Source organism: Neltuma alba, unplaced genomic scaffold (assembly GCF_004799145.2).
Source record: "Neltuma alba isolate B1F8T4 unplaced genomic scaffold, ASM479914v2 tig00002420_pilon, whole genome shotgun sequence".
In the NCBI taxonomy this organism is placed as follows: Eukaryota; Viridiplantae; Streptophyta; class Magnoliopsida; order Fabales; family Fabaceae; genus Neltuma; species Neltuma alba.
Window position 1 is genome coordinate 66,220 of NW_021632854.1, and position 24,776 is coordinate 90,995.

A 24,776-nucleotide genomic window follows, 5' to 3' on the forward strand; every position below is an offset into this window, starting at 1 on the left:
GAGGAGGCAGGGATCAGATGAGGGCATGTTCATGGGGAATTGGCATGCAGGCTCATTCTGATTGGTTTAATTTATGACTCAATATTGTGCACTAAGTTCCAACTGCATGGGTCAACTTATAATAGAAATTAACATATTGTTAAAAAGAAAAAAAAAATGAAGAATTCTTTTTTTTCTAAAGATTATATTTTAACTTTTATTATATTTCAAAAATGAAATCAGTTCTTTTCCATATTAGGAGTACCTGCTTTATAAGCAAGAGAGGGGAATAAAGAGATGAGTGTGAATGTTAGTCATAAGCATGTGTGATTTCACATGTCCTCTTTATTTATCTTTACAGTTGAGCTAAAAGTGCACCTGGGGGGGAGATCCAGTTCATTCATAAAAGGGGCATCAATAATTATTCAATACCATTATCAATATTTTAATGTACCTTTTTTTAATTTGCATAAAATATGAAAAATAATGTGCTCTTTGATTTTTAGTAGTGGTAAGGGGGGTGAGAAGCAAGGGTGAAATTTCAAATATGATGTCAGAGAAGGAAGTGAACATCTGAGCCCATCATAATTAAAGGCAGTAATTGAATTAATACATGATTGGATTACTGAGAATCCAAAATATTAATATCAGTGTGGCCAGTGAAAAATTAGGATCTCTCATCATGAGGTCAGTTATATTCACAAATAAAGAAGGCTATTAATTGTGCCCCACAAAAACAGAATATTTTATTATGTACAGAATATATTTAGTGCAAGAGCCATGTTAATCCTTTCTGTATCATTCTCATTTTATCATGTTTTTTAAGGGAGGTTATACAGTTTATGAGGGTTCTTTTTTCCCCCTTGGTAACATAGTGTATGAGGTTTAAATTGGTATATAATGACAATAAGTACAAATGACATTTGGCATACATAAGCAAAAGAATCGTAGTCTCTGAAAAATAAAAACCAGTTATGTAGCATTCGCATTGAAAATTCAAATACTATTTTTTTCAGTTCCTAATATAAAAGCCGATTGATTCAAATTACTAAATTACTTTAAACTATTTATATTTATTATTTTTTTCTGAACTAATTTGTCTTAGTTATAAATTGATATATAATTTAATAATACATATAAACATTTTAAAAAGATTACATAACATATGCTATAATTAATTTCATATTTTTCTTAATTTTTTTAAATTAGTCAATTACTCCTCCGGTCCTTATTATAAGACCCAATTTGACTTTTTATTTGGTCCTAATTATAAGACCCAATCCATTTTCTCTCTTATATTTATGCATTTTTTTCCGAGATAATCCTTCTAATAATGATAGTTTTAGCCAATATACTTAATTAGCAAGGATATTTTAGGAATGACAACACTTATTTATTATAAATAACCAACTTAACTTACTTCCTTAATCTCCTCAAATAAGTCAATTGGGTCTTATAATTAGGACCGGAGGAGTATGTCTTATATTAAATTAAAAACTAAAACAATCCCATTTAGGAACACCTGTAATAACCAACTTGCAAAATGAATCTGGATCCCTCTTGGTAGTCGGAACAAATTAGTCAAAATAATTTATAACACGGTAGGACCGCAACACAATCTTTTACACTATGGCGAGAAGCATTTGAGCTCAGCGTTCCGGCATTTTAATGTTATAGTTGAAGTCAGATTTTTCACTGTTATACATCGATGAAATTCTGCTAGGCCCTGTTTTCATTTTTATTATCAAGGCGAGGTGGGAATGAATCTGGTGCATTTCTTCTTGTATATTTCCCAAATTCCATTAGTTCAATAACCATATTGAATTGGCAATAAAAACCCAGACAACCGTAAAACTTGAAGACAAACTTTACACAAAACTAATAAAAACAGGATTTAAAATAAAAGCAAAACTGCGAATAAATTTCACACACAGAGGAACGACAGTGATTCGAGATATTGTATCATACATCAAAGTTAGTGAGAAACTACTTTCATTTTTTCATAGAACTACAAAATATCAATTTACTCATCAACCGATAATCAGCATCAAACTATGAAGATTGTACTACTGGACAGCAGCTTATTTATTTCTCAAGCCATCCAGAAAGGCACCCAATTCGGTTAACGTTGTGAAAGCATAGCCAGAGATTGAAACACACACACAGACATCAATATGCATACATAAGACACACATCATAGCTCTCATCACCCAGAGTTAAATTTCATGCCCAAGACCAACACAACTTAATATCCAATCAACCCATCTGGTGATTGGTCGGATAAAAGTAAAATCCTTAGGTCAGGATGAATTCATCAACCGCACTCTCATTCCCTGGACTACTTTCTTTTTAGTGATACTGATATTCAATTCAAAATTTTCTGAACAAAACCACCAGTGAACTATCATCAAATTTGGCATATTCACACACATGAACTAAGAATCGACATCAGTCATCACATCACGGCAACTTAGGCAAGCTTAAATCACCAATCATCAATAAGCAAGTATTTCTTAGGCTCCTCGCTGAGGCACAAAAGACAGTAAATTATGCATCCCATCCCACAAAAGACAGTAAAGTACGACAGAAGCCACTCGATAATATATTAACACAGAAAGCATATGCCCTACAAACTCGAGATGCAAGAGTCGCATTATAGCAGTAGGCTGATGGAAGATGCATCTTAGGCATCAACCTCAATAAAAGTAAGTCTATTATGTTCATAATAAGGCAAAGCAGAGGAAAGATCCCCACTTCTATCATGCAACCGCGCCTCCTGTTTGATGAAGCATGGCATCTATTTCGTCCCCATCCTCCATTTCCAGCTGCAAACAACAAAAATATAGTGAGAAAAAAAAAATACAGTGAACAGTTATTGATATATGAGCCGTGTTTCCATGGAAATAGAAAGACAAAGGGATACACATAGACCTCATCCGGAGTCTGCTCTGCTCGAAGGCGACGGCCATCAAATAGAAAAGCAATGGAATTAAAATCCACTGATTGTCGGTCACAGTAGGCATTCATAAGCTTCTTCAGTTGAGTGCTTCTCTTAATCCTGAAGAAAACTTCATTCCCATCCTACAACATCATAGTCCGAGGCATAATATTTTATGCTTATTTTACATCTCTAATTTTATAATGGCATCACATAACAAACACATTCAACCAAATCCTAAGATCACATAGATAGCAATACCAAGAATGTGGACGTTTTGCCTATGACTACCACTGTTGGTCTTTTACCCATAATGCTGTTCTTTTTTTACATTCCTTAAAAGTGAAAAACAGAGGCAACGAAAGAAACAAAAAAGAAAGAAAAAAAAAGAAAAAGTAAAATGTTATGAAGTACATAAACAAGAGCGCTATATTTCCTGACACAATGACATTCAATGCCTTTACCCACAAATTCCAGAAATCTAGGAAGAAACTCTTGGACATCATAAAATGACATTCAATACCCATTTGTAAAGTCTACTAACCATGGTCCTATATATAAGTTACTTCTAACTCACTCACCAAAACCAAGGCAAGTTAATTGAAGCAATAAAACTGTCTTAAAAATGAATCGCTTTGCATTTTTACCCCTTACAAACACCATCATTAATTTCCATATTACATTGTAATGTGGCAAGAGGGCATTCATGGAATGACTTATCAAATGATGTACAAGAAAACGAAAAACGACTTATACTAAAAGCCATAACTTTTTTCTCTAACGTGCCCAATATGTCCCTCAATCCCTTTTTAGATGACTCAGTTTTTGAGCAGTATAGTATCCCTCTTAACAAGACCCTTTTCCCAATTCTAGGAAGAATTACAAGTTGCGTACCAAACAAGCTACTTATACATCACTAATAAATACTAATATACTGTTGGTCCACAAGAAAAAACATCCCCGAAAAGCCAGAAGCTCACAGCTCCAGTCTCATACCAAGCAGTTAAATTCTCCACGTAATTCAAAAAAAGAAAACGGATAATAGAATTCCAGCCTCAATTCTTTAGAGGCAACTTCCATTACTCATTCTCATCAAGATGTAATTGACAATAGAAGCAAACAGACATAATGATCAATTCAAAAATTGTCTCTTTGAGGTTCTTCGAGCCTACAAACGTAAGTTGGAGTACAAAGGAGAAAATTGCATGGTACACATGCTGGAAAACACATAATCCCCGATAAGAACTCACTAAAATGTAACAATCAAGGATCGCACAAAAGTCGAAACAAAACACAAGCAGAATTCAAGGGCAGAAAAACTGAGATGCAAGTTCTCTCTATTTCCACCAAGACCAACTACACACCAAAATCTTCCATGCTCCCGGCGATTATGTATAACCCCACCATTCATTCTACCACCTCAAAGCCCACTCATGGATCCCCAGTTCCAAAGAGTCAGTAGGGATAACTAAAATAGTAGCATCAAATGATTCCACTCAAAACAACCCCGAATAGAAGCAAAACCCTAGATTCCACTATCGCCCCCAAAACCCCTCAGTTCGCATTCAAGGGGTAAAAGGAAAATCAAGCTCACATATAAAGGATCAACCACAAACCTGTCCCTTGACCTTAAGGTTGATATGTGCAGCCTGATCGGTGGGCTTCTTGTCCTCCTCGTTAGAGACGCCTGACATCTTCTACTGTCTGGGACTTAAACCTCGGAAATCCAGGACAAAAGATCTGATCGCCCCCGATCACAGTCACAGCAACGACAACGTTTGGTTCGAACGGAGGTCACTGCTAGTTTCTGCTGCGAATTCTTTCCGCCGATAAAGTTTAAACTTTATTTAGAGATGGACGACTGACGGTCGTAACCTTAGCGTGGGAAGAACGATGAAAATTGACGATTCGGATTCTGTTGAAACAGGTAAGATCGGACGGATGAGAAAATCTGTGATTTTCGGGTCAACACGGCACAAATCAGAACTGCTGAAGCGGATCATGATCTAAAGTCTAAACTAACTTGAAAAGTTGGCCCAAAAAATTAAAGAAAACTTACCATATGATTTTAAGGAAAAAAATAATTATAAAATAAATCTTAAAAATTATCTATTTCTGCTGTGAAACTTGTTATTATATTTTTGGAAATTTTTATTAATTATTTTCTTTTTTTAGAATCTCATTGTAATTCTTTCAAAAATTAATTTGAAAAAGAATTAGGGTTTTTTTTAAGGGGGAGAATTAGGGGTTTTTTTTTTTAAAAGATAATGGTTGGTATAATTTTTTGTTCTTAAAATGGAAGCCCATTTTGGTTCGGTTCCTAAAATTTCTAACCCATAATTTTAATCCCTGAAATTTAGTCTACCTTAAAATATTATTTCTTAAAAATGTAACGATATTAAAATTTGTCACAGTATCATCAATAACGTTAAAAATGATACCCCAAATAACAATATACAAATAGATAACCATATACAGTAATTCAAATTTTTATTAATTATTAATTAATAACAGGATATAAAAATTTCCACAGGACCGTAATATATTGGCTAACATGGCGCCACACTTGTCCTGAAAACAACAAGCGAGTAAGGATCTTTTCTTCACTCAAGGGTGCCACCCTCTTACTCCATCCTTGTGGACAAGCATGTTTATTTAGGGGTAATAGTGTCATTATATACAAATTAAAATGGGTGGTGGCTAGTGGCTGTTGTACCTCACACTTGTGTTAGCTAAGAATCGTCAATCACGCTAACAGTAACTGACTCATTTTACTAGACTCAAATACGTGCGTACCCCATTAATAGTTGTTGACCAAAGTCTCGTTTTCCTGTTCTCTGGAAAATTCCTGTGATACTGGTACTTCAGGTATTGCTGACTGCACCTGATATATCCATCATCTTGACTTTAGAGGATTGACATCAAAATATGGTTGGTTCTCCCTCTACGTTTCACTCCCACCATCATGCCTTCTAATGTTCTCAAGACCTGCATGGGATTCAATAATACGGAAGGGTTGCTAGTCAAATCACAAGACACGAGGAATTTGATCATTTCACTTTGTTTCTGCGAATTTGTTCCGCGAGAATTCTTCTCCTTCCCAGTCTTCGATTTCACTGGCGTATGGGTGGAAAAGTTGCGTCAACAGTGATATGCGGTTCCCTCATCGCCACAAGGATCTTTCATCTCACCCATGTGAATTCTGCTTTTGCATTTATCGGAGCTCTTGGCATCATTCATCAATAGGAGAAGTACCGAACTCGGCATCAGAAAAGGAATCTCAATCGTTGGAGGCCAAGGACAGTCCATAGATGAATCGGATTGGGAAGAAGAATTTGTTTTTGGGTCGGGTGTGACTCCGGCAGAAAATGGGTCGGCCAGGGCTCTTGATAGGCTATACATTTTTTTCCCCCTAAAGCACAAGTAGCCTCCTATTGGAGGTAATCCTATTTGAGGTACTATCGGGCACTAAATGTAGATACTTCTCCCAGCGGGAATTCAAATTTTGATTCGTCTCGTTATGAAAAAGTAGCCCATTCTGCTAGACCCAACCCCCATTGGTGTAGGCTATACATTTTGATAAAGGTGGTAAAGCGGGTTGAACCATAAGTTGGAGCCCATACAGGCCGGTCCCAAAATGATTGCCTCCTAGTGAGCTCAAATTTAGCTGGCCCACCCCTCCATCTTTTTTTTTTTTTGGGTATTTTACTTGTATTTTAAATTTTAAATTAGGTTACAAATTTTTGTGGACTAATTTTTTTTTTATATATAAATATGATTAAATTAATCTCAAAACTTGAAATATAAACATATAATTTTTTATAGTTATTTTATTAGTACAAAAATGATAAAACAATTAAACAAATGAGAAATCAAATTTAAAATCAACAAAGTACAAATCTATATAGAAATGGAGTGAAAATGATTTAAAAATTTTTATTAAAATGAAAATAAAAATTAGGAAAGTGATAATAAAAAAAGCATGGTAGCCCATCGGTTGAGGGTAAGAATTGAAAAGGACCACATTCAAATGGTTCATATTTTCTTCAACTCAACCGGTGCGAGCTCAATCCATTTTCAGGTTCAGTTTGAGAATTACTAAAACTTCTCTAGTTCAGCATATTCACGAAGATTGGCCCTTGGAACTAGTGTGCGTGCCACATGACAATTAGCAAGATTGTTCCTTATCAAGCACACACCCCAAGCACATGGGTCTCAAATAGTATAAAAATATCATTCTTATCAGAAGAAAGGTAAAAATCAGCTAATTATCGCATTTGTGTTCATAATTAAATCGGGTAAAATCATTTAAAAATTGTGATTTAAAATTTGGTTGTTCCAAAATGATAAAATAACTAAAATTGCAAATCTGATTTCAGGACAATTAAAACCTAGGATTATTTCTCTCCTCTATATCTCATAGAACCTAATTAAATCCCTCTCTGATAGCATTTAAATGAAACTATTTGTTTGTCTAAGGTTCTGAATTGTTTGATTAAGCTTTCAAGAGTCAAAACCAAATCTTAGTTGTCCATAAAATGCTCAACATATTGTAACATTTAATGAAGATTATTTGTAGTACCAACCTTAATTTGACAATACCAGGTTAGTTACTATATCTTTATGTTAAAAATAATGTATCTATTCAATCAGCAAATTTCAAGTCAAGCACGAATTTATCTAATTTCTATATCCCAATCAGCTTTCTCAAGTCAAATTAAGATAAACAAAACATTCAGAATGATGGCCACGCACTAAGAAGCATTAAGCTTAAGATAAATTCAACACACAAACTTAGTAAATGTTAAAAGAGAGGGATAAATGAGCTTGAATCCATACAAACTTCGAAATAACTTTAAAGAAAAGGGTTTAGCTCCTCATGTTCCTAAAGAAACTAGAAATATAGTAAATACTTTGGTCCATACTAGATTACAACTGAAAAGAGAAAAAAGGAAGAAAGAAAACCAATGCTTGGGGTCCCAAATCCCTTCAAAACACCAAACTCGGGTTCCTTTTTTCTCCTCAAATGTCTTATTTACCACTCTCTATATTTCCTGAGTTGAAAATAACATCCCGAATGCCCAAAGTCGAGTCCTCTGGGTCATTTTGTGCCAGAAAAATGGAACTCTGTGTTTTGAATTCCATCAAGATGCCATGGCTCTCCTATCACAATGCTGTGGCACTGGAGCCTTGTTTCTTTCTTTGCACAAGGTGTTTTAGCACTCTACTTTGGTACCATGACGCCATAGAAGCTGCTTTCTTTTCTTAGAACAGAGTATCATAACATCTTTGCACATATGTCTTGGCATCAATAAATCTTCTTATATTGTTCACGTGTACCTAACAACAATAGGCATTTGTAAGTGAAAAATCCATGGGATCCAATTTTTACCAATTGTTCATCATTTCTTTGTTGATATTACCCTTGTACTAGTATGATGTCTTTGGTTAATTTCTTTAGCTAATTCATGAAAATTTTCACTTTTGTTTTTATAACTCTCTAAATATAGTCATAATAGACTTTAAATCAATAAGATTTGGGAAATCAACAAAGACCTTATTGAAGCCCGGTCAAAAACAAAGACCTTATGGAAAATGGGATTAATAATGAGGCTATGATGCCCATCCACAAGTGGTTTGGGCCGCTCACACATATATGGGCCTAACAATATTTGAATGCATGTTCGACGTACAAGCCTTGAAGTTTCAGCATTGGGCATCACTTGGACTTACATAGAGGATTACAATAAACTTCGAGACAGAAGGAACACTGAAGCAAGCCGGGCTTTTGGCTTCCATTTATCTTGTTTTCAAATGGTTTTTGTTTTACAAGTCTTAACAACTTGGCATCTGTACACCTTAAACCTATATATGTGCCTTTTTCTCCTGCTTCGGTACCGATCCCAGAGGGCACGAGTTTTTTCTTCCTGGGAAAGCACATTGATATGTGATAATAGTAATAGTGAGGGTAATGAGGAAAATAATTACGGGTAACGCCCATAAATAGAATATGGAATGATATACTGAATGTCCATGGAGTTGATATTGTACTGTTTTAGCATATTTATCTCTTTGCAGTTATCACTTACCGGGCAACGTATGGTGATTAGTTTGACAAAGAAAAGAGCATAAAAATAAAAGAAATCCATGGCACGAGAAGAATTTCAGCACCATCTCTTTCTCTGGACTATCTTCTATCCCTTGATTCCCTTCACTCATACTAATATTCAGTTCATAAATTTCATACCAAACATAACCAACCAGTTAAAAGTCACCAAATTCGGGATAACATATCCAACGTAAGATCAAGCATAGATGATAATCCTTCATCACATCAACAAGAAGGCAAGCTTAAATCCCCAACCAGCAATAAACAAACATCTCACACATTGCTCGCTGAGGCACAAACGACAGTAAATTATGCATCCAATAAGTTATCAGATTTCATCAGTATGATAGTAGAAACCACTCAGTAATTATATTGACAACGAAAACATATACCCTACAAACTCAAGCGGCAAGAGCAGTATCATAGCAGTAGCTTGATGGAAGATACATCTTAGGCATCAATAACAAGTTAAAGTGAGTCTAGATTTATAACAAGGCAAGAAGAAAGATCTCCACTTCCATTAGGCAACAGAACCTCCCGTTTGATGAAGCATGGCATCTATTTCATCTCCGTCCTCCATTTCCAGCTGCGCACAATCAAATTTTAACGAGGAAAAAACAGTAATATGGTCAATAGTGATCAAAATATGAGGAGCTTTTACATGAAAATGGGAAGACGAAAAAATCCACACGGACCTCATCTGGAGTCTGCTCTGCTCGAAGGCGGCGACCATCAAATAGAAAGGCAATGGAATTAAAATCCACTGATTGTCGGTCACAGTAAGCATTCATGAGTTTTTTCAGTTGAGTGCTCCTCTTAATCCTGAAGAAAACTTCATTCCCATCCTATAACATCAAAGGGGGGGAAGATAATGCTAATTTTATATGTCACAACTGAATCCTGAGACCACACAGATAGCAATATGAAGAACAGTAACATTTTGGCCATGACAACCACTGCGGGTCTTTTTACAGTCCCGTGCCAGACTTTTTATTCCTGCTGTTGCGGAGTAGCTAGTATTGACCAATGACAAATCAAATAACAAACACCAAAAACCAAATAGTTCACATGGTACCAGGCTGAAGTTTGAGGCTAAGCTTGATGGGCTTACATTCATACACACCATCATCTCCCTACTCCCCCGGGGAAAAAATAATAATAATAATAATAACACTCTGGCTCAAACATAATTACCAATTAGCTTGACCCCATAGCTATGCTTCCAAAGCCAATTTCACATATTGAGCTTTTAACCATCTCAATTAAAATTATGACTAATCTCTGCACAGCATTTGGTACTTAAGTCCAAACATAACAGAAGGGCATAAATCCCTCCAAAAAAGATAATTACACAACAATGTGTAAGGGGAAAAGAAAAACAAGGCAAGCATTGCAAAACTAGATTACAAGGGGGAAAAAAATCAATTTTAACATCCTCTAGAAGATAAAAGGCCACATTTGATTTTCCTTCTGATGCACAAAAACCATAGTCAAAGGCAAGAGGTGCCTTAAAATTGATAAACCTCTAAATCGCCTTTGGAAGGAGGCGCTAAGAAGGAGCACGCTCAAGTGAAAGAAGATGACAAAATAGGAAGAGAATATGTCACATAAATACAAAACAGATAAATGAAAACTTGAAAACAAAAAATACCATATAACTTAACTATACAAACATAATCATTATCATGCCATAAAAGATAACAATCATTTAAAAAAAAAAAAATCTAACGTCACTACATGAGCATGATAATAAGTTAGTCATGACCATAACATTAAATGCACTCATACGAAGTCCTTATTTTTGCTATTATGCCAAAGCATAAGGCTATCTTGTTAATCTGAGATGGACTGCTAAGATAGTTTTAGTTTCCTATTTCATCCTGTAACTATCGTTAAAGTTTGAGGTTAGGCTTGATAACTGCTGCATAGAGAGAATGGGAGGACAGCTTGGTGTAGTGGAGACTGGAGAGAATTGGAATAGTGTTCAACAGAATGAAGAAAACAAGATGAGGAATGCATAACAACTACTGTGCAAAGTGTTTAAAATGGACAAGCACAGTTTCGTTATTATAATATTATCTGGTGACCGTTCCACGTTGCCCCCATTTGGAGGGACAGAAAAAATTTAGTCTATAATGACTAGAGATAGCTTGGGAGACCATCTCTTGCCATTTCACTTACTCTCCTTTAAAGAAATCCAAAAAAAGGGTTTATCCCCAATAGTCATGCTACTCCATTTCATTTCATCCCAAACAAACTCCCAAATTTACAGTAAGCAAAAACCTCTCTGAAGGACCAGAAGCTCACAACTCATACGAAACAGCTAAATGCAATTCCGAAATATGGCAAGCTCCACAATTTATTCTCATGAAGAAGTAATTGACAATAAAAACAGCCGGACACATTGATCAAACAGTTAAAAAATTGTCTCTGTGAATTATAGAGCCTACAACCGCAAGTCAGAGTAGGGAACTGCATAGCATACCCCACTGGAAACCACTCATAACACTCTTGGATCTCCAGTTCAAAAGATTCGGGACGTATAGCTAAAATAGTAGCATCACATGATTCCACTTAAAACGACCCTAAATAGAAACAAAACCCTAGATTCCACTATCGACCCCAAAACCCAGGTTCGCAAAGCAAGTGAAAAGGCAAATCAAGCCTGCATAAAAAGGATCCACTACAAACCTGTCCCTTGACCTTAAGGTTGATATGCGCCCCCTGATCGGTGGGCTTCTTGTCCTCCTCGTTCGCGACGCCAGACATCTTCTGTTCACTTGGACTTGAAGAAAAAACCTCGGAACCCTCCAACGGAAAAACGGATCGCCTCCGATTACAGTCACAGCAACGCCGACGTACGGTACGCACGGAGCTCGCTGATGGCTTCTTCTGTAAATTCCCTCCGCCGACAAAGTTAAATAGAGGGATGGATAACGGAGGGCAGGCTCGTTTCACGTGGGAAGAGAAGAATAAAAGTATAATAAATTGGTCATTCTCTCTTTTTTTTATTTTTTTATTAAAACATAGATATCTTTTTATTGGAGATAATCATATTCGAAACATTATCAGGCACTAAATGTATACGTCTTTTTATGTTGTGAGAAACAAACCTCTTCTGTAGACCTTCCGGTTCCTTTTTTTTTTTTTTGATTTGGTGATATAAATGGACGGAAATTTGAAAAGAAAAGAACTGGGGGGGCCCATAAGGAAATGACGCCAAGCGACATGGATCGATCAGGCCCAATTGATGGGCCTGGATTTCAGAATTTCGGTCCAGAGGTAGTACGGAAAAGCCCAATTCAAATCCAAAATCAGAATCTGTAGTATTGACGGGCCTAATTATTCCGACCAAGGGGACTGACATAAAGTCATCCGACCAACGGGATTACTAGAGATTGCTATAGCCTCATGACTTGGCCAATCCACAACTTGCTAAACTTTTATTTTTTTGGACTGAAACTTGCTGAACTTTAATTGGGAGTCAAATTGAGATACTACCTTCGATCCTTACTATAAGAACTCATTTGACTTTTATTTTGATTCTAAATATAAGATCTCAATTCACTTTGTCTCTTATATTTATTCTTCTTTTTTTCAAAATAATCCCTGTAATAATAGTAGTTCTGACCAATACATTTAGTTAGTAATGATAATTTATGAAAGACAACGTCTTTTGATTACAGATAACTAATTTAACTAGTTTTTTAATATACTTAAATGAGTTAACTAACTCTTATATTAAGAATTATATTGAGAATTGGATATAGTATGTTGCAAGGAATAGAAACACCGTTGCTGATGGTCTGGCAAACAATGGTATCAATACTTCTGCCCATATTGACGTGTGCCCAAATGATTTGAGGGGCTTTGTGTACAGAAACGGCCTAGGATAGTGTTATTTTGGGCTAAACCCTCTTTTTACACTCAAAAAAAAAAAAAAACAAGTATAACGAAAAGGACTAGTCTCCCATAACACAATGGACCAAGTAATCTTATAACTCCATCCCATGCTACTGATGAGTGTAGAGTTGTTTTTTTCAAAAGGATTGTATTTGTTCACATGTAATGTCAGAAAGTACCTTGAACAAAATTGTCTCGTTAAAGATATGCCTATCCATAGTGGAAAAAAGGAAAGGAAAAAAAATAGAGTCATCCAAGACCTATGGCCTATTTGGATTGGCACTCATAAGTACCTATAAGTATGTTTTATATAAGTTGGAACAAAACTCATCTTACACACTTATCTCATATTCTATAAATCATAATTAAATAATTGTTTATAAGATATTTCAAATGGGCCCCAAACAATGGCTTACTTCAAAGAAAACAAAGCTGTCAATCATTTATTTATAAACAGGGTCCTTTCTATTTATGACAATTTAGCAGGGAGGAAAATATTATCTTTGCTTTTTTCTCTTTCTTTTTTCTTTTTGTTTCAAGTACAACAAGATAAAAATAAAATCATGAAGACGACATAATGAGAATACAAACTTGTATAGACATACTCCGGGCAATCATTAGAGAGATTAGTTTGATGATAAAGATGGCCTGAGTAATAAGAGTCGTATGTTTTTTATGTGATTAAAAAAAAACCACTCAGACCAAAAAGTTTAATTAATGAATGGGAAAAATAGCAATAAAGTCAACATTATAGGTGTAGAAGGAAAAGCCACACACTAGCTTCGCCTTGTGCACACGCCACTCCAATTATACTTGGAGACATTTTGCTTGTCTTTATTACCAACTTAAAGATGCTTCCTTGCCCTAATACTCCAAACAAACTGAACCTAATCATTTTGTTCCATACCTTTAAATTAGTAATCACTATGGTACAATCCACGCCACACGGAATAATAACAGTCTCATTATATTAAACGGGACTCTTATTCAAATTACCATATTAATTTTCTATTGTACTACTGTAATTGAGAATATCCCTCTTTAATTACTTCCTATAAATCGTTTAGAAAACTAGTTGTCTTTAAGCCACCGTCTAATAATTCGACATCTTAGACATTGGTTTACTAATTATTAACTGAAATCCACACATGTATAACCAAAATGTCATTCGTTGATTCATTATTATTTCCTTTTTTGTGGGCTGCTTGGATTTGGCTGGAAGGAATCTGTTTCCGTGTCTAGGGTAAATAAGGTATTATTTTATAACAAACTGAGAAGGAAGTTGCATTTTTAATTCTTGTTTCACAGTCTGTATGTATTTTTTTGGATTAAAATTAAAACATAATAAGATAGCAGCAGGCAGCTGCCAATGGTATAGGTTGGTATGGTAATGACTACTGTGGCCATAGAAGTAGATAAATAGCGATATATATATTTTACTTCTTTTAAAATTTGAAATTCTGATCCAACCACCGTTTAACTTGTAACACCGACGCTTCCTTGCAAGTGAGAGGTTGCAGGTTTAATCTTGTTTATAACCACAAACTGTTAGTACATATCGGTCTAAGTAGTTATTAAAAAATCTTGTGAACAAACATTAAAGGCATCTCAACTTTTGGTAGTGTCTGGTGAACAAAAACAGTGATCAGCTGACCTCCATTAACGCCCTTAATTCAACGGCCTTGAGATTGATGTTTTGTTGTTGTCGTCGTGGGCAGTTGAAATTAATTATACCGCTATACCCGCCCTTAGACCTTAATGCTTTCAAACTCATCGTCCTCTCCCTTTTTCTTACTCCCCACGACTACCTCGCCTTATAACCCAATACCTTCCGCATCAAAACCAAAAAAGTCAAACGCATTTTTTTTTTCTACACACACATATTCTTCTGTTAAAATCAATCGATCCCGTTCGAGATACTATCATATAACTAGATATGAACACTTCTTTTAACGGAGATTCAAACATTAATTTGTTGTGACTAACTCTTTTTGCTGGATTTAAGGGGGTGTTTGGAACACCCTATAATCACTTTTCAGAAGTAATTTTTTCGCAAATCGAGACAAACTCTTCCACATATCTACTTCGTATACCGTAAAAGTACTTTTGAAACTATGGTTTTGTTCTTACTCAAACACCCCCTAACTCTCATTGATTTAAAATCTCTGTTCTTATTTCTTTATCCTCCTCTCACCAAATCACCAATAGCCTCAATTCAACCTGTTTTGTTGGCTCTAATTAAAATCAGGAGATTTTTTTGTTTTGTTCCTATCATAAAACTAAGTACGCGTTAGTTTCGTTTATGCATAATGGGCGTATTTCACCAACATCAACCTAAGTCAAATAGTTTAATTTAATTCCATGGACCTAGTTTGTGACATTCCAACAGTTTAATTTGTGACATTGCAACAGCCACCTCACCTAATTATAGCACGCCCACGCGTGTCTATGCATATCCCTTGGTAAAATCAAGCCTATGTTTTGCGTCACATACATATATATATATATATTATCACATTCATTATAATAATCAACCTCAATGATTACAGAAAAAATCAATGTTGTTTACTTTGCATATATATATATATATATATGGGTGTGTGCGCGTGCCTACACAGGCACCTTTCAAGTCCATTTCTGCACATCTCAATCAATTTTAATTCGTTGATTATAATTGCAAATTGGCAATTTCTTTATTTTTATTTTTTTCGATATGCTTATCTGGTTATTTGAATTAGCGTACAAGTTGTACGGACGGTGGCAATGCATTGTGTCAAAGGAAAATTAAATAAATAAAGCAAGAAAATGAAATGAAGTGGACAAAAATATACAGAAAAAAATTAGAGAAAAGTCTCCCATCAAAAATTTTATCGATAAGAAGGATGTATATATAGCAAAACACTGCTCTGTGTGTACAAAAATTGCAAAATGCCAATAATAAAGCTTATAATATTTAGAAAAACACTTTTTTAAAAAATTTAAAATTATAACATTATCATCGGGCTATCAATACATGTCACAATGTATCACATGATGGGTCAAAATACAAAACTACATGTCACATGTTTTGGTTTCTATGAAAACTACCTATCACATGTTTGCCTACATAATGGTGCTAAGCCAATTTTGGTGGGGTAAACATCAAAAATAAAAATATTTGCAAAAATGACGTTTAATTAACGTTATTGATTTATATAATACCTGATATTGATAGTAAAATTCTATAATTAATTTCACCCAATCATCATATATATCAACAAATTATTATTGGCCTTTCAAAAGCTTACAGTTCATTTCTAAAATTGTGTTACGAATTTCTTGACATTATTGAGGAATTTTCATCTAAAATAATGATAAATTCAGAATTCCCCCGTTATATAAAAATATTTTGAAATACTTTTTTTTAGGCTGTTGATATCTTGTGTTATGGCTCTGTAAATAATTCATCCAAAATATATACACACACATTTTGCTAGCACATAGTTATCCGCTTAGTGAAAGAAATCTTAATCGAAACACTAGATATAATAAATATAGGCATATTTCCCTTTGAAAGTTTAAATTTTAAATCGTGGTATTGTGAATGTCTTCCAAAATACTACGCCCAGTTCTAATTATAAGTTCTAGTTTGTAAACTATAAACGAGATCTTATAATTAGAACTAAAAATAGTACTCCTCCGGTCCTAATTATAAGACCCAATTGATTTATTTGAGGAGATTAAGGAAATAAGTTAAGTTGATTATTTATAATAAATAAGTGTTGTCATTCCTAAAATATCCTTGCTAATTAAGTGTAATGGCTAAAACTATCATTATTAGAAGGATTATCTTGGAAAAAAATGCATAAATATAAGAGAGAAAATGGATTGGGTCTTATAATTAGGACCAAATAAAAAGTCAAATTGAATCTTATAATAAAGACCGGAGGAGTATTTAATTAATTGTGTGCCAATCTGGCTTTCTCTTCTTTTAAGGACAATTCATGATCAAAATATTATGTCGACGGATATTCTTCTTTTGGACTGCATGTCGACGGATACTAAATTAATATGAATTATATTTTTTTCATCAAATAAGGTCATGGTTTGTATGCTCATGTTATCATATTTTCATATGAAATATAGCTGTAAAAACTACAGTAATATGCAATACATCGTTGTCCTAAAAAATCTGTATAATATATCAACTTGAACATTTGCGGATAAGAAGTCTGTGGTGTCGCCAATCTCTAGTTATTTCTGAAAAAGACAACTTGTTTTTTTTAACCCATAACAAATGTTTAATATCGATATAAAACGTGAATTTCATATTATAATAAAAATATAATATAAGACGATGCTACTGTCGGCCAAAAAAAAAAAGGTTAATAAAATATAATCTAACTCTAAGGACAAAACTTAAGTCCACATTTGGGTAATTAATGTATTAGGGAGGGGACTTTCAAAATTAAAGTATTTCATACCTATCATGCAATTAAAAAATGCAAGTGCAAATTTATGTGTTTGATGTTAACTTTTTCAATAAAATTTCACAATAATTAAACAATTCTGTAGTTTTGACATTACACGGCTAAGTTTTCTAGTTAACAAAATATTCAATGTATAAGAGCATTCTTGTTTTGACCTTATGAAAAGCTAGCATTTTAAATTATTATTTATTTACAGCTATAAACACCAATTTATGGCCGTAGAATGTAGAGTTATAAAAGAAAAGAAAAGCTAGCCACTAGGTTAATTTATTATGTGAGAAATTTTATACTAATCTATCTTACAACTTGGCGTTTCACAGTTGAAGTACGATTCACCTTAACCCTTGGCAAAAATTAGTAATTAAGTTACAGAAGCTAAAAAAATTAGTTAAATTAATTAAATAATTTTTGGTGCGATTGTGGCCGTGTTTCACACACACGGTACAGACACATTATAGTTTAAATAGTTATAAAAAAAATAATTAATTTCATCTGTTTCTCTATATGAAGTAGTACTTCGTCTCTTATTAGAAGATTCTTTAACTAAATTACACGGTTTAAGAAAATAGTTAAAATTAGTTTAAAGCAATTAATATATAGTAAATGTAATTTTTTTTAAATATACCCCTATATATAAATAGGTAGATGTGAGAGAGTAATAGTAAAGTAAGTGAAAAAAGAGAATGTATTAAATACATTAAATTAGGAGTAAAATAAGTAATAATACATTAAATGTTCAGAAAAATTAAAAAAGAATCTTATAAAAAGGAACGGAGAGAGTATCATTCTTTTTAGCTGCAGTTTAAAAAAAAAAAGTAGTTTTTTTACACTAATGACAAAAATACAGCAAAGAAGACATGATTAAATTATCCGGAACCTTTTGAAAAAAAAAAAGTACCACCTTCTATTCCTAATATAATATTACTCTATTTCTTATTATAAGTCACTTGTATCCCAAACTTGCAAACCAAAAAATATATTAAATTAACCCTTTTTTTTTTCATATTTACCCTTATTAAAAGTTGAGAGAGAGAAGGGGGATGGATTACGTAGGAAATGAAAAGTTGAGAGAAAGATGGAGAGAGAGATTAATTAATTTTTTATTAAATTAATAGGGGTAAAATTGGAAAAAGATCATTAATTATACTACAAGTGACTTATATTTTGAAACAAACTTTTGGGGTACGAGTGACCTATAATAAAACAGAGTGATAACTCGTTTGATTTTTATTTTTGTTCTAAATATAAAACCCCAATTCAATTTATTTCTCATATCTATCTATTTTTTTCAAGATAGGCATTCTAATAATAGTAGTTTTAACCAATAAACTTAATGAGTCAGGATATTTTAAAAAAGACAATACTTATTTATTACAAATAACTAACTTAACTTATTTTTTTATTTAATCAAATTAATCAACTAACTCTTATATTTAGAACGGGAGGTAGTATATGATAGACCAATAAAAATAATCCATCGTGGGTTTTGTGTCTTTAGTCAGGGCCAATGTGCATTGTAGTTGAAACTTGAAGAAATAGGAAAATTATTATTGCCACTTTATGTGATGACAGAGAGAATACACACAAAACAGGGAGAACCACAAGGGATCATCATTCACTTGTACGCACAAGTTGCCACCTCCACCTTCCTATCTTCTTGTTCATTGTCAAACCTTCATCATCTTCTTCATCACTAACCCCACTTCCCTTTGATTTTTTTTTTTGGTCATACACTTCCCTTTAATTATTTACATATATTTGTCGCACAAGTCCTGTGTTTTCATTTCATTTCAGATTTCGCATATTAATGATTTCTTCATTTCACATCTCAACAAGACGTATCATACTTGAACTCTCATCCTCTTGCCATTTTTTTCTTTCTTCGGAGACATATATAAAACAGTTTCAATTCATTAAATTCTTGTCGACCGTATTATTATATTCATATATTGTATGCAGGCGTGCATCGTCCCAGATTTCTTTCTTTCCTTTTTTTTTTTTGCGACGATTATTATTTGTTAATTATTCCCGTGGAAACTTGAAGTGATTAGCTCAAATTTTGATGCCTTTTCATCAAGGGTGTCAATGAAATTAATATAATGTTCCAACAGAATCTTTATATGTTAGTGATATTAACACTGACTGTTCAACTAACAAAAGATTAATTATTGGAATTAATTTAATAATGTTACCCATTGAACTGCTATCCTAATCGCTTTTTCATTGGAAAAACTCCATAAAAATTCAACTATGTTGAATTTTTCACTTTCACGTGCATTTTGATGTTCTTGTTTTAAAATCGTTAAATACATTTCAATTCCTAACCTCTAGTTATAGGGATTTTATACTAATCCGATCGTAAATATAAAACCCTTATATAATGTATATAAGGGTTTTATATTTAGGACCGGAGAAGTATTTTATAAAAAAATTGAAAAAGAGTGTCATTGTTATTAAGCCCAAACACCAAATCATACCATCTATGAAACGATGAGAATATATATCACATACAATTATTTGTATGATCATTGTATAATTACCGTAATTATGAAATATAAAGTGGTCATTACCATTCCTTCTGACTCCTTATTGGAGACGCCGCTGAAGCCCTTTTAGTTTGCACGGTTAACCTAATTAGAAAAATATATGTATATTAAATATTGTATATTAGAAAATAATTAATTAGGTTAAAGAGTCTCAATTTGGCTACCTAATATAACGAGGAAGGATCAAAAATAAATTAAGTTTCGAGTTATGGAAGAAAAAAAAATTATTAACAGTTCTCAGCAAATTCTTTGGTCCGTTGTGCCATAATAATCGTTCCACCACCACGTACCAACTCACTCTTTCGCCGTCTATGTTACGGTTTTTCTTTAATATAAAAATTAAAAAAAAAATTCAGCCGTTTCTCTATATAAAATTAACATTATCATCAGAAAGTAACTGCTCCCACTTCTCCATTCTCTACTGCTCTGTTTTTCCTCTCTGAAACAGAGCATGGCAATGGCGGCCTCACACACCCTATCATTCTTCCTCATTCTTCTCTCCTTTTCTGCTTCTTCAGGTTAACTTTCCACTCTCTTTGAAAATTTGATCTCACAGAACTTGTCCGTCCTTTTCTTACCTCTGTATTTACTTGATCGTTTTGTTACCCTGTTTTTTCAGGAGCGGGTTCTATCGGAATTAACTATGGAAGGGTGGCCAACGACCTTCCTCCGCCGTCAAAGGTGGTGCAGCTTCTTAAAGCCAACGGTATTACCAGGGTCAAGCTTTATGACACTGACGCTGACGTCCTCAATGCTCTGGCCAACTCCGGCATCCAAGTCGTCGTGGCTCTCCCCAACGAGCTACTCTCCTCCGCCGCAGCTGACCAGTCCTTCACCGACAAATGGGTCCAAGCAAACATCTCCCAGTACCACCCCGCCACTCAGTTCGAAGCCATTGCCGTCGGAAATGAAGTCTTCGTCGACCCCAAGAACACAGCCCAATTTCTAGTTCCCGCCATGAAAAACGTCCAAGCTTCCCTCGCCAAACACAACCTCAACATCAAAATCTCTTCGCCGGTGGCCCTTTCAGCGCTTCAATCTTCATACCCACCCTCATCGGGAGCCTTCAAGTCGGAACTGATCGAACCAGTAATCAAACCCATGCTGGATTTCCTCCATCAGACCGGATCGTACCTCATGGTGAACGCTTACCCGTTTTTCGCCTACGAAGCAAACTCCAACAAAATCTCGTTGGACTACGCACTGTTCAAGCAGAACCCGGGGAACGTGGATTCGGGTAACGGGTTGCGATACATGAGCCTCCTCGACGCTCAAATCGACGCCGTTTATGCCGCCATGTCAGCTCTCAAATACGACGACGTAAAGGTCGTGGTGTCCGAGACCGGTTGGCCTTCTAAGGGAGATTCTAACGAGGTCGGAGCTGGCGCTGACAATGCGGAGGCGTATAACGGAAACTTGATCAAGCGGGTCTCGACTGGGAGTGGGACCCCTTTGAGGCCAAAGGACCCACTCAACGTATTCTTGTTCGCTTTGTTCAACGAGAACCAGAAACCAGGACCCACGTCGGAGAGAAACTACGGGCTTTTTTATCCCAGCGAGCAGAAGGTATATGAAGTTCCACTCACGGCGGCGGATGCGTCCAAGGCGCCGGCTAACGTAAGCAAGAATCAGACACCAGCGGCGGGAGAGCCGGCAGCGAGTCCGTCTCGCGGCCAAACGTGGTGTGTGGCGAACGGCAAATCTGCGATGGAGAAATTGCAGGCGGCGCTAGATTATGCATGTGGAGAAGGAGGGGCCGATTGCCGTCCGATTCAACCGGGTGCCACGTGTTACAATCCGAACTCGTTGGAGGCTCATGCTTCGTACGCGTTTAACAGTTATTACCAGAGGAAGTCACGCGGCACCGGCACGTGCGACTTTGGCGGGACGGCCTACGTCGTGACTCAGCCTCCTAGTAAGTGTCGTATCTCTTGTAGACTACATACAACTGAAACGACAATGTCGCGTTTTATTAAATAAATAAAAGTATTATGAATTAAATAAGAAGAATAATATGATAAATATTTAAAAACTGTGTTTTTGGTTGCAGAGTTCGGGAATTGCGAGTTCCCCACGGGAAACTGAAGGGAGCAAAACTGATGGAGTTTGGGGTGATCTTGCACCGGAGTGTTGATTTAAGTTCATAGAGTCATTGTTATTATTTCACTCAGTTTGAGTTATTCTCTGTATCTGTTCATAGGTACATTTTTTATCTACATAAATAATATATACACACTATTGCTTACGATTAATTAATGGATTGTATTTCGTATAATATTGTATATTTATATTTCACTAGAGACGTCCAAATAAAGGGATGGCCGGCTACCAAAATCCGACGGACGACACAAATATGGTTGGATAATGGCCGACTTCATTTGCTCTTCTTCTCTGTCTTGGGTGCTAGAAGGAACGGTGCCGTTTTGAGTTGCACATCCTTTGCCGCCAGCTTATGTAGGATTTAGTCTAGACGAGGTTGAGAGTAAAAAACAGTGATAAATTGAATTCCTTGAGGGAGGTGTCCACATCCATGTCTAGAAGGGGGGGGGGGAGTGATGATATTCATATAAATTTTGAGTAGATTGAAATTTATGAAATTAAAATTTACATAATTAGAGAAAGACCCAAAAAAAAAGACCTTAGCTAATTCCTTCTCCATCAGCCTGCGTAGCATGTCTCTTGATGCATAATAGAGAGCATACAAATGAGCTTTGCCTCTCTTAACAAAAAGTCTTGTTTTATGGCGAAGGATGCTGAAACTTATTTCACTTCTTCTAACATATGTTGGTACGAGTCTTGTAGGAAAAATGAAGTGAAAGTAGCTAGGAGATTTGGGCCGAGCTAAGGCTGAATTAAATCGGGCTGGTGTTTATGATTTGGGCTTCAGCCCATGTAATGAGATCCAATAAGTCTTCGGTAATGGGCTTGCAATCAAGTAAATACAAATTAATTCGATTATTAAAAAAATCAACAACATATTGGACAAGAGAGTAAACGGCTTCGATTCCTATAAGAAAGAAACTATAAGTTACAAAAGGAGAAGTAATCCATTAAAATAACATACTCTGACTTCTTTATTTCGGATTAGCGGATTGTTTGGATACTTAAATCGTGTTAAAAAACCAAGGTCCAATGGGGGAGTGTTTCTTTTATGGCAAAAAAGGAAAAACAAAGAAAAGGAGGGATAGGAGGAGAGAAGCAATTTGGGGGGTACAGAAAGGGACATAAGAGGAGGAGGGGGATAGGGAGAGAAGAAGGGTTGTTGAATTGAGATGCGGGACAAGATGATGAGAGAGAGAGAGAGAGAGTTGGTGGAATGGAATCACATTTGGCGCGTTAATTAGGCCGCAGCTCAAAAGAGAGGAGGGAAACGGAAAAGCGTGTTCCCAAGGTGATGCCTTTCCTTATTTTCCTTCCTGTCTCCTCTTTCCCGCTTCCATCCCCTTCTCTCTCTCTCTCTCTCTCTCTCTTCCCTATTCGCTTACCCACCCCCGTCTTTCAACTTCCAACTTTTTAAACGGAGCTAACCATTTTATTTTAATCTTTGTTAATTCTTTTTATTTTTTTAGTTCACCAGAAATTAATTTATTTTCATTTCGTCCTCTGATTACCTACTGCAACCATCAAACTTTAAAGGACCAAACATTCAAGTATGCATGACTAAAAATAATCAAATTATTAGAAATAAAATGATTTACCCAAAAAATAAGTTCCAGCTAGCCAGTTAACATTGAAATCATGCTTGGAAAAAAAATATATGTCAATATCATTAAATAAATTTATTACAATGATTAAAAAACTATGCTCCCCAAATGATAAATAGGATAACTCATCAACTTGCGGCCATCATGCGCAACTTGAGGCGGCTGAAATCAAAATTTAGTTTATGCCCCTTCAGTCGTAACTCGTGTTGGACGTGCTATGCGCGTGGTGACATGGCGTGATGCTAGTGGTGGAAAAATAGGCTTATCCTGAACACGGGGGCACACCGGACAATTTCCCAAAGCAACCCGGGTGGGGGCACCTCCTCCCCACAACGCCATAATGAATTCAGTCCCCGTTTAATATTTCAACACCCCAAAGACCTTTTTTTTTTTAAAAAAAAAAAAAGACAGAGTCAAAGGGTGATTAAAATAATGACATGTGTCAGTGGGATGAGAATTGGCGGGAATAAAAGGCATGTGGCCACGTACAGGTGGCGGTTGGGGTCACGAGTAGAGAGAGAATACGCGGTCACAGAGACAGGTGGGCCCCGCCTAGATCCCGCGCTTTGTCCTCCACCCAACCCTACATCGAAACGTGACACCAGAACGGGGGAGTTTCCGGGTTGAACCCGCTTCCTCATCCATCCCCCCGACCTACGTGTCCCAAGTGGGTGGGACCCACACGCGCCTTCCCACGTCCTCAGCGCTGCGAAGGTGAGCTGAAGCCTGAAGAGCAAGGCCTGCGTAATGCGCAGGGTTGCTCGATTGGTATTCGATGCCAGCGGGGCCCACATATTTATTTTTGAGACCACGTTTCACAGTTGTCCACTGATGCCCCCCCGCCGCGGGTTTCCTTCTTCGGCCTGCTTCTTTCACTTTATTCGAGTTCTGATTTTTTTTTTTCAGGAAAAATTAGCGGGAAGTATATAAAAGTTCTAAATAAAATGAGATTTAAACCTGGTTTAGAATAGCAATAATATAAACATATTTTATATAAATTGAGATAATTTTTTTATATATTATCTTATATTTCATAAATTATTATTAAAGAGCTATTTATAAGTTATTTTTAACGATCTTCTCGTTAGGTCACCAAACTATTGACAAGCGACAACTCTTTTACATTAT

General features: G+C 35.5%; 3 protein-coding genes across 3 annotated transcripts; 1 reads left to right on the top strand and 2 right to left on the bottom strand.

Annotated features, from left to right (window-relative positions):
- Window positions 1-2,439: 2,439 nt before the first annotated feature.
- Window positions 2,440-4,732, bottom strand: LOC114726349 (small ubiquitin-related modifier 2-like). The gene is made up of 3 exons (XM_028912936.1): window positions 4,534-4,732; window positions 2,911-3,060; window positions 2,440-2,804 (listed from the first exon to the last, which is right to left on the bottom strand). Exons 1-3 carry the CDS (start codon window positions 4,609-4,611, stop codon window positions 2,739-2,741), a joined length of 294 nt encoding a protein of 97 aa, XP_028768769.1. The 5' UTR covers window positions 4,612-4,732; the 3' UTR covers window positions 2,440-2,738.
- Window positions 4,733-9,310: 4,578 nt separating this feature from the next.
- LOC114726361 (small ubiquitin-related modifier 2) lies at window positions 9,311-11,955 on the bottom strand. The gene is made up of 3 exons (XM_028912945.1): window positions 11,718-11,955; window positions 9,722-9,871; window positions 9,311-9,612 (listed from the first exon to the last, which is right to left on the bottom strand). The coding sequence occupies exons 1-3, from the start codon at window positions 11,793-11,795 to the stop codon at window positions 9,547-9,549; spliced, it is 294 nt and encodes a 97-aa protein (XP_028768778.1). The 5' UTR covers window positions 11,796-11,955; the 3' UTR covers window positions 9,311-9,546.
- Window positions 11,956-20,335: 8,380 nt separating this feature from the next.
- Window positions 20,336-22,482, top strand: LOC114726342 (glucan endo-1,3-beta-glucosidase 7-like). The gene is made up of 3 exons (XM_028912923.1): window positions 20,336-20,462; window positions 20,564-21,859; window positions 21,995-22,482. Exons 1-3 carry the CDS (start codon window positions 20,396-20,398, stop codon window positions 22,027-22,029), a joined length of 1,398 nt encoding a protein of 465 aa, XP_028768756.1. The 5' UTR covers window positions 20,336-20,395; the 3' UTR covers window positions 22,030-22,482.
- Window positions 22,483-24,776: the final 2,294 nt, after the last annotated feature.